The 10,398-nt window shown below is 58.6% G+C and overlaps 1 protein-coding gene across 2 annotated transcripts in view; it reads left to right on the top strand.

Annotated features, from left to right (window-relative positions):
* SELENON (selenoprotein N) overlaps positions 1-8,800 on the top strand; it is a 23,297-nt gene extending 14,497 nt beyond the window's left edge. For both annotated transcript variants that reach the window (XM_077775493.1, XM_077775494.1), the window contains 8 exons: positions 249-373; positions 937-1,074; positions 2,619-2,700; positions 3,051-3,239; positions 3,537-3,642; positions 4,850-4,962; positions 5,068-5,169; positions 6,474-8,800. In XM_077775493.1, the coding sequence (XP_077631619.1) occupies positions 249-373; positions 937-1,074; positions 2,619-2,700; positions 3,051-3,239; positions 3,537-3,642; positions 4,850-4,962; positions 5,068-5,169; positions 6,474-6,644 (1,026 nt within the window). In that variant the 3' untranslated portion in view covers positions 6,645-8,800. The remainder of the gene's footprint in view (positions 1-248; positions 374-936; positions 1,075-2,618; positions 2,701-3,050; positions 3,240-3,536; positions 3,643-4,849; positions 4,963-5,067; positions 5,170-6,473) is intronic.
* The last annotated feature ends 1,598 nt before the right edge of the window (positions 8,801-10,398 follow it).

The following is a 10,398-nucleotide window of genomic DNA, read 5'->3' as shown; positions in this document are numbered from 1 at the left end:
CCCCCCCCCCTGCCGCCCTGCCCTGCCCCCCACCCAGCCCAACCCTCCCCAGCCCAGCCACGCCCCCACCAGCTCTGCACCAGCTCTGCACCTGGACCCCCAGTGCCAGGACCACCCCGCCTGCTTTCCTGCCTCCCCCTACACTATCACCCCCTCCCGGGCCCCAGGCCTGTAGGTCCAGAGCAGAACCTCACCTAGGGGATCGTGACCCAACAAGCTAGCACGGGTCTCCACTGCCCTCCCTTCAGGTCATCATCCACCGGCTCCTGAGCATGTTCCACCCTCGACCCTTTGTGAAAACCCGCTTTGCCCCTCAGGGGGCTGTCGCCTGCCTGACTGCCATCAGTGACTTCTACTACACTGTGATGTTCCGGTATGTAGTCCCCAGAAACCCCTCCTGGTCTCTGCCAGGCTGGGAACCCCAGGAAAGCACGGGAGGGCACAGCACCGTGAGGACAGAGCCTGCCTGGTGGCCCCCAGTGCCAGCGTGTACCACCCTCTGGTCTTGGGCCAGCAGTGGTGGCTCTCTGGGCTTCGGTTTCTTCATCCGTGGCTGGGGGTGGTGGCGACTTCTCCTAGGAGCAAGGCCAAAACGCAGTGCTTGCTTAGCATGAGGCTGGTGGCTGTGCTTGTCACCCGCCGGGGGCGGGGGGGAGTGTAGAAGAGCTGTGACACCAGGTCACACCCCCTGCGGAGGCTGTGAGGGCTCAGAGGACAGGCGGTCAGGCAAGGCCTCCAGAGAAGGCGGTGTGTGAACCAGGCCCTGAGGACGGGCAGCGCTTTGAGGGCCTCGTGGCCTCTCCCTGCCCAGCCTGTTCTCCACACAAGAACCTGGCCAAGGGTTCCCCAGCTGTGGCACAAGAGCAGCGGCGGGGGGCGGGGGGGAGGGCTCCAGCTCAGCAGGGAGTGCTCCCAGCCAAGCTCCTCTGCCCCCAGGATCCACGCCGAGTTCCAGCTCAGCGAGCCGCCTGACTTCCCCTTCTGGTTCTCGCCTGGCCAGTTCACCGGCCACATCATCCTCTCCAAAGATGCCACTCACGTCCGGGACTTCCGGCTCTTCGTGCCCAACCACAGGTGGGAGCCTGGGCCCCTGGCGTGCCCGGCACCCCACCACGGTTCACCCCACTCTACCCCCTCGCTCCGGGAACTCAGGTGCAGGGGCCCAGAGGCCCCCTCGGTGTCTGCCCCTCCTTCACTCCCCGGAGCCACTTCTCTTGGGAGTGGCGTGGAGCTGACCCGGGAGGAGGCAGCTTGAGGTGAACTGAGGTGGGTCATTCTATCACTTGGCAGCCGTGTCCCAGGTGGCCTGGACTGGCAACTCTGTGCCCGCGACCCAGGGCAGCAGCCAACAGGACCTCCCCAGAGCTGGAGCCCAGAACCTTCGTACTGCTCCCCCACACCTGTAACCTCAGCCTTCTCATGACCCTAGGGGAGGGCTGGCAGGGGTCAGTGACCTGCCTGGGCAGGGTCCAGGAAGCCTTCCCTGGGGAAGAGGCATCTAAGCAGAGACCTGGAGGATTAGGAGGGTTTAGCCAGGCAGAGGGAGCAGCACGTGTAAAGGCCCAGGGGCAGGTCCTCCACCACCTGCACTTGCTACCTCAGACCCTGGGGGGCAGAGGGCCTGAGGACCTTCTTGAAGATTCCATGCCAGCTGCCTTCCTGTGTGCCCCGCCTGCTCAGGGTCAGCCTCTTGTCAAGAGCAGGGGACCCAGAGGGCCTGGCTTCAGGTCTTTCCATATTCCTCCCTGACAGCAAGTGGCTGCTTAGTAGGTCTGAGTGACCCAGGACAGGGACAGGACCGTGGCTGGAGGCCCACAGTAAGTCTCCACCATGGCACCTGTGGGTTACATGGCTGTGGGCAAGGCCCCGGGGCTCTCTGGGCCTCAGTTTCCTCATCTGCTAGATGAAGGGATGGCTCTGGGGCAAGAGTGATAGCCTGGGAAGAGAAAGTTGTCCCCGGGAGCAGGAGAGCTTTTCTGTCCCTCCCCTCGGCTGTACAGGCTCAGCCCAGGGCACGCCCGCCTCCCCCTCANACGGGGGGGGGGGGTGGACAAATGACCAGCCCCAGGGCCCCCTGAGCCTGTGTCTCAGGAGCCGGCCACAGGGCTGCCCACCTCCTCAGGCACTGAGCTCACCGGCCCAAGGTGGGTGGTTGTCGGTGCCGGGCTGCCCCCGTGTGGCAGATCTGCGGATGGCACGTGGCGGGGCCCGGCTTCCTGTGGGAGAAGGAGCAGGGGAGGATGGAGCCAGGTGTTTGCTCCTGCCCCTCTCGGCAGGCAGGCAGGCATCGTAGGCGAGGCACTGACGATCTTTCTACCTCCAAGAGCCTGGAGCGGCACTGGAGACTGTGATGCGAAAGCCCTTTGTGAATTGTAAGGGGCAGGGCCAGTGAGCAGTGTGTGGTTGCAGCCTTAGGGAGAGGCAGCCCAGGGACAGAAAAGGGCCCAGGCTTGGCTGTAAAAACCCCAGTGGCCCCGAGACCTTGGGTTCACCTTGCCAGGCCTCAGTGTCCTCATCTGTAAAATGGGGAGAGTTGTGTGCTGTAAAGTCTGACATACGGTTAATGGGCCTTGGTGGTGGGGGTGTCCTGGCCTGGCCACCCTCTCACCTGTCCCCAGGTCTCTGAATGTGGACATGGAGTGGCTGTACGGGGCCAGTGAGAGCAGCAACATGGAGGTGGACATTGGCTACATCCCCCAGGTGAGCACACAAGTGGCCCTGACCCAGGTAAGGAGACAGGATTCAGCTGCAGGGCTGGGAGTCTCCGGCAGTCCAGGGTGAAGGCCAGGCCCCTGGCAGGCTGAGGCCAGTTGTCCCTCAGGAAACCAGCTGTCATGGGCCCTCGGATGGCTTCACACCATAGAAGGAGCCCTAGGTGGACGCTGGCTCTGTCCTAGACCCACTGCAGCCCTGACCAGGCCCTGCCCTTCCCAGAGCCTCGGTTTCTCCACCTTTGCAATGGGTGAGGTATCTTTGAGGGTCTCTTAAGGATTCTTGCCCACCTCTGAGACACCTTCACTGATGTCAACCCCCACTGACCTCTGGTCCAGATGGAGCTGGAGGCTGTGGGCCCGTCGGTGCCTTCTGTGATCCTGGACGAGGATGGCAACGTGATTGACAGCCGCCCACCGTCAGGGGAGCCCCTTCAGTTTGTCTTTGAGGAGATCGAGTGGCAGCAGGAGCTGAGCTGGGAGGAGGCTGCCCGGCGCCTGGAGGTGGCCATGTACCCCTTCAAGAAGGTGGGGCTGGGTGAGGAGTGAGGGCGAGGGGCGGGCTCTGTGCCGCCAGGGCTTGGGGAACGGCAGGTGGGCACTCGACTCCAGGCTGGGTACAGGGCCTGGCCCGTACCAGTGGGGCCTCTCTTTCGCCATTCAGAACTTGGAGGAGGCATTCCCCTGGCTCAGCAACACCCTTTCTCACACACACACTCATACTGTAAACACACACACACACACACACACACACACACACACACAGCTCCTGAACAGGACCCTGGCCTCACACAGTAGCTTCTCTCTGTCTCCACTTGGCCCCAGGTCACCTATCTGCCATTCACTGAGGCCTTCGACCAAGCCAAGGCCAAGAACAAGCTGGTGCACTCAATTCTGCTGTGGGGCGCCCTGGATGACCAGTCCTGCTGAGGTGAGGGAGAGCCTGCCACTCTGGGGGAGAAGATGTCATACCTCGTGGACTGTCCTGTTGGAACGTGGGGGGGCTTGGGGACTACCCAGGCAGGGGCATGGGGTAAGGGCTTGGCGGGGGAGTGTGTGTGCTGAGCTCGGAAGCAGCGAAGCAGCGCCTGTTCACAGTAAAAAGAGCCCAGCTCCATCATTTGCAGCCTGGAGACCTTGGCCAAATGATTTCCCCTCCCTTTTTTTTCAATGAAAGGGAAGCTTTATTGTGGCCCCAGGGCCTTGGGGCTCAGGGAGGAGGCCGCCCTGCTGGCAAAGGAAGAGCTCCCCCACCGGCTCTTATTTGACCTTCACCATCACATTCACATTATGGTCTGAGACTCCCCCTCCTCAAGCCTTAGTTTTCTCAACAGCGAAGGAGGGGTAACATGCTTACCTCCCCGAGTTGTGAGGATGGACGTAAAAGTGCCCGGGTGCTGTGAAGTATTGCAGGCAAGTGAGAGAGAAAATAGTGCCCGAGGCTGGCCAGGCCTTCACTTACTCAGAAGATTCACCCAAGACCTCCTAGACACACAGATTCTGGATGTCTGACGGTGGGCACAAAGATGAGTAAAACGGTGCCCCTGCCCTCATTCAGTTAATCGACAAACACCCTGGGGACCTCCTGCGCCACGCCGTGGGCCAGGTGCTGAGAGTCTCCTAATAAGGAAGGCAGAAGTGGCCCATCCTCGGGGAGCACGGTGTGTGCAGAAGGCAGATGAGTGAATAAGTTCAAGTGCGGTGAGTGTCACCCAGGGGAAGACCCAGAGTGTGGCACGGGCTCACGGAAGGCTTCTTAAGGATGGCGATTTTAAGCTGAGGCTCAAAGGACGAGTAGAGGGTTATCAGGTGACAGAAGAAAAGGTGTTTTAGGCATAGTACAACCTGTGCAAAGGCCCCGGGCCACAGAGTTTAGTGGATTTAAGAAGCTGCCGCGGTCTGCAGGTCCCTGGGCTGAAGCCCCCCACCCCCGATCTCAGCCCAGCATGCCGGTGTGTCATTGACTGTAGTGACAGCTCCCAGTAATCAGCACCGACTCCATGGCAGGAGTCTTTGAATCTGTTATTTCACTGGCATGCACAGACCACCCTACAGTCCACAAGGCTTCTAACTGAGAGAAAAGCCAGTAAGACGTGGGTCGGGGCCTCACTCCTCTGGCCTTGCCATCCCCGGAACAGGTTCAGGGCGGACTCTCCGGGAGACTGTCCTGGAAAGTTCGCCCATCCTCGCCCTCCTCAATGAGAGCTTCATCAGCACTTGGTCCCTGGTGAGGGAGCTAGAAGACATGCAGGTGAGTGGCGAGTGGATGGGAACAGCCTCATGGGAGCACCCCCGGGGCAGGGGGTGGGGGGGCTGGCGGCTGAGACATCAGGAGTGCACCCAACTGTCCCCACAGAACAACCAGGAGAACCCGTCCCACAAGAAGCTGGCCGACCTGCACTTGGAGAAGTACAGCTTCCCCGTGGAGATGATGATCTGCCTGCCCAACGGCACCGTGGTAGGCGGCCCCCCGCACCCGCACCAGCCCGGGCCAGGCCCCGTGAGGCTGAGGAAGCCAGAGCAAGGGGCATGGACTTAACACAGCTCCTCGGGCTTCAGGGCTGGCTCCACTGCTTCCTGCTGGCCTCCCAGCCAGCCTGAGCCTCACATGTCCCCATCTGTAAAGTAGGGATTGTCATGCCCGCCATAGGGAGTGTTGGGACACTCCCACGAGAGGGGGGACCTCAGTACTCTAGCCCTTTGGGGATGGGGCAGCATCGAGCACAGGCTAGCAGCAGGGTGGACAGGAACGTGGCCTGGAAGGGAAAGCTCACCCCGGACCATTGTGGCCAGCTCTGGGACAGAAGGAGGAAGGAGGGGCCGGGCCTTGTGACAAGCAGAGAGGACCAGGGGGCGCCCCCCAGGCTGAGCCAAGCTGCAAGACCCTACCTCCCCTCGGGGGCCCCTGCGAGCACTCACACCTCCCTCTCGTCAGGGTCTCACACAGCTTTGGGAGATGGACAATCACAGGTGCCCATTTTCCAAACAAGGAAACCAAGGCTCAAAAAGAGGCAGAGACTTGGCATAAGTTGCACAGTTAAGAAGCATAGCTGGTTGTGAAACCAGGCCTGCCTGGGGGCCTCAGGATCTCCTGCCCCTTACTTAGCCCAAGTCCTGAGGGATGGTTAGTGTGGGGCTGAGGGCCGTGGGAGGGAGGCCAGCTCCCCCAGGCTCCCAGGCCCGGGAGCAGTCGGGGAGCCAGGGGCGAGGCCAACCTGGAAGAGGGCCACCGGTGCGCTGGCGCTCAGCCCGGCGGAGCCCGGCGGTGGCAGGGCCCTGGCCTCACAGCGCTGGGTGGACAGAACTTGGCCTGGGGACCGTGCGCTCCTGCTCGCTTGTCCGTGTGTTTCTTGGCTCATGTACCAGGCGCCTGCCCTTAAGGAGCTGAGTAGCCAGCGTGGGAGGCAGAGGGGGCAGCAGGCACACAGAGCCGATGGGCATTTTGGCCCAAGGGAGTGTGGAGTCCATGGGCCATGGACGGAAGAGGGGCCGTCCGTGGGGGGTGGGAGCAAGGGAAAGGCGCAGAGTCAGGAGGCCCCCGGCCCGGCAGGTGGGGTGTGGGAGACGTCTCCTGGCACAGGGCCCCGTGTGCACGGAGGTGGGAGAGGGGAACAGCCTCTGGTCGGCTTCCGCCCCCCGTGTTTGCCGTCTGCCTCGGGGCAAGGACAGTCAAGGCCTGAGCATCCCCTTTTCCTAAGAGAACGCGAGCAGACAGGGAGCGAGAGGGGCCCCCTCGCTCTGCTCACCCAGCCCCTCTCCCAGGTCCACCACATCAACGCCAACTACTTCTTGGACATCACCTCCATGAAGCCTGAGGATGTTGAGAACAACGTCTTCAGCTTCTCGTCCACCTTTGAAGACCCGTCCACGGCCACCTACATGCAGTTCCTGAAGGAAGGCCTTCGGCGCGGCCTGCCGCTCCTCCAGCCCTAGTGCGGCCTCAGGCCATGAGACGCCAGGCTGGACGGGGCGGGGGAGCTGAAGCAAAGGCCTCCGACACTGAAGGCTCCGAGCCAGCGGTCCTGGCACATTTCAAGCTTCGGGCACCCCCACCCCCGCCACTGCCAGGCTGCCTGTGCGGTTGGAGGTCAGTGAAGGGTTAGACAAGGGGGTGCCTGGGGCGACTGGACGGATGAACCTCTGACCCCAGCTGCCGCCATTAGCCCTTTACTGCCTGCGTGGTTCCAGAAGCTGCTCAGGACACCGAAAACGGGACGTCAGGTCATCTCCCTGGACCTCACCCACTCAGGCACGCACCCCAGGTCCCTGTGGGGTAAAGATCAGGGAGGAGTGGAGCCAGGAAGATGGGGCCTCCCCTCTCTCCTTGCATTCACCGCCTCCCCTAAGAAAGGTCAGAAAGGCCTTGGACTGGGGGCTGGGGAGGGGTTGCCAGGGAAGCACTCTTGTTTGTCTGGAACCTTCTTCCTGGCTGCCCTCCTATGCCTGGTGCCCCCAGTGGGGTCAGTTTCAGCTGGAGACCGCCTTCTGGAGGCTCAGGGGAAAACCCTCCAGAAGAAGTCCCTGCACCCCAGACCTCGGCTCTCCAGACGGCTCAGTCCAACCTAATGATAGGGCCCCAGCACCTATTTGGGGACTTGCTGGAGGCTGCCTGGGGCGGTTCACGGCGAAGGAGGCCTCTGCTCCTAGCAAGGGAGTCCACTGAGGGCTTCCTGAGGCCCAGGGCCCAGGCACCCGCAGCGCCCGCCCAGCAGGGTCACAGCAGGACTACTGGAGCCGGTCCCCGGGGCCCCTCGGACCCCAGCTCCACGGAAGTGTAGCTCAGCCAAAGACAGCAGCTCCCCCAGAGCCGTCAGGGCAGCCCCGCCCCACGCGCCCCACCAAATGGCTGCTGGCCTTCCCTGGCCTCTCTGAAGGCCTCAGTCTCCGTCCCAAGCCACTGACTACAGCCAGTCTTTTTTATACATGCAGAAAAGTGTTTTTATGAGAAGTCTTCTCACAGTTTGTAGATATTTTTGATAACGCCAACACTGAGGAGAGAGAAGGGGCGGTGTCTTCCCCCCGCAGCAGCCCCATGATGGCTGGACCTGAAATCCTTGATGGGTCCAGCTTGATGCCTTTGCAGCTGCGCCTGTGGGAAGAAATATTCCTCTCTTCCTTTCCTTCCAGCTTTTTAAAAAAGAAAGTCATTGTACCCCCAGCCCTATCCTTGTCTTCCCCTCAGGCCCATGAGGGTCCCTGGGCTTTCATTAAAGCCCTGGAGCCAAGCCTGCTCCCCAAGCCCTGGAGAGCTCACTCTTAAACCTGGAAAAGGAAGGCAGACACCTCCTTGGACACATTCCCAGGCCTCCCATTTGCTGAATTCCCCTGCCTGCCACTTAAGTATCCATACTGAGCCTTCCGTCGGTCTCTCTCTCTCTCTCTCTCTCTCTCTCTTTCTCTCTCGGGCACTCCTGTAACATTACTTCTATTTTCTCGTTTAATCCTCACAAAGAACCTGTGAGGCAGATATTAATCATTCCCATTTTGCAGATGAAGAAACTGAGTCTCAGGGAAGTGTCGTGACTTACCCAAGGTCACTGAGTGGTACAGTTGAGACTCAGCCTGTGTCTTGACTTTGGTGTTTTGTTTTGCACTGAGCCCCCACCTCTCACCCCTGCCCGTTTTCACTGACATGAAAAAGTTCAAACCAAAATGTCTCACCCCCCTCTGATCTCCAGACGAAATGAACCAGCAAGCAAGCGCAGCCAAGTTCTTTGTTTCCTGGGAGGCAGTGCTTCTATGCCCCTTAAAAGGGAGGGAGGGCACCGGAGTCTGTCTCAGTGCTGCCAGGCATGGGTGGCGGTAGCCAGTCCCATGAGCCACCCAGTGTCAGCACAGACTCCCGCCTCCCCACCCCACCCGGCAGGCTCTTCCCCTCCACACTGGCCCACCCCGCACTGAGAAATCCTTGTCCCTTGTAAGGTGCTGATTGCTTGGGCTTTCTCATCTTCATCCCATGCCTTTCCTGACCCCTCCCCCCTCCCACTGTGCCTTGAAGCTCATGGTGGGGAGGGTCCTAGCTGCCCTCATCACCCCTCTGCCACTTCTCTCCCCTGTCCACATGTCCTATAATAAAATCAGAAAGTCTAGGGTGGCTTTCAGTGCCTTTCCTTTGAGTAGGATATTGGTCAGTTCTGTCCTTGGTCTGACTCCTCTGTGGGATTGGCTTGGCAGATGGGCAAGGGGGCATGGCTGGAATGCCTTTCTGTCACCAGAGGGCTCAAGTGGTATTCTTTTTTGTTTTTCTTTTTTCTTTTCTTTTCTTTTCTTTTTTTTTTTTTGAGAGAGAGAGAGAGAGAATACTGAAGTGGGGGACAGAGGCAGAGTTGGGTGGGAGTGGAGAGAGAATCCCATGCAGGCTCCACACCCAGCTTGGGGCTCAATCCTGAGACCCTGGGATTGTGACCTGATCTGAAATCAGGAGTCAGATGCTCAACCAGCTGAGCCACCCAGGCACCCCTTAAGTGACATTCTTAAAGGAAGTTTGTGATAGACCCAGTAAGTAGAACTTAGGACTATTTTTAGAATCTGATGCTCTGTGTTGAGAAAGATTCTAAAGTTAATTACACATTGTCTTAGAAGTAGAGCCTGACGCAGGCATTATGTAGTTTTCTTGAGGGAGTACACTTCAGGAAAAACCTGTATAAGAACAAGTCAAGAAAGGGCACCTGGCTGGGTCAGTTGGGGGAGCATGGGACCCTTGATCTCAGGTTGTGAGTTTGAGTCCCACGCTGGGCGCAGAGATTACTTTTTTAAAAATCTTAAAAAAAAAAAAAGCTTTAAAATTTTCTTTTTAAAAAATTAAAAGAAGGAGTGACAAAGAATGGGGAAACGGAAAATATTAAGCAGGGATAGAGTCTCAAATCCACGCCCTAGCATGATTACAGGCGAAAGGTTCTGGAACACAAGCCACACCACAGAGTAGAACTTGCCTTTTGTGCCCTGTGTTAGTCAGTCATTGATTTGGAGGATGAACTAACTCCGCAAGTTAGGGCCTCTGTTCTCCTTTTTTATCTTTTTTTTTTTTTAATGTTTTTTTAATTTATTTCTGAGAGAGAGAGTGCGCGAGCAGGGGAGGGTCAGAGAGAGAGAGGGAGATACAGAATCCGAAGCAGGCTCCAGGCTCTGAGCTAGCTGTCAGCACAGAGCCCGACGCAGTGCTGTGAGATCCCACGAACCGTGAGATCATGACCTGAGCCGAAGTCAGGCGCTTAACTGATGGAGCCACCCAGGTGCCCCTGTTCTCCCTCTTACAAGTGCAGTTTTCCAGAGAAAGGGGGCAGCTGTGGGCTTCCAACACAGCAGCTGGAGGCTGAGTTCACTGGCAGGGGAGAGGAGGGCTGGGTTGAGCACCAAGACGTCTACCCCGCCCCCCTTTGGCCTCGGGGAGAGACAGCTAGGGGGGATCTGCAAGACCTGCCATTGACCAGGAGGGAGAATCAATGATTAAACAATTTGCCATCCTGAAAAGAAGGCTGGGCCTGGAAGTCAACCTTCATCATTTGAAATATGATTAGGATCAGAGTGGACAGCTCTGAGGTCTCTGACCAGGACAGCTATATAATTTGCAGGATCCTGTGCAAAATGAAAATGCAGGACCCTTGTTTAAAATATATATGTAATATAAAATTATATATTAAATTTTATATATAAATGTTATTACATACATTTGGGGGGGGGGAGATAG

This window comes from Crocuta crocuta, unplaced genomic scaffold (assembly GCF_008692635.1).
Source record: "Crocuta crocuta isolate KB4526 unplaced genomic scaffold, BGI_CrCroc_1.0 scaffold127, whole genome shotgun sequence".
Classification (NCBI taxonomy): domain Eukaryota; kingdom Metazoa; phylum Chordata; class Mammalia; order Carnivora; family Hyaenidae; genus Crocuta; species Crocuta crocuta.
This window is presented reverse-complemented; position numbering and strand designations above follow the sequence as displayed.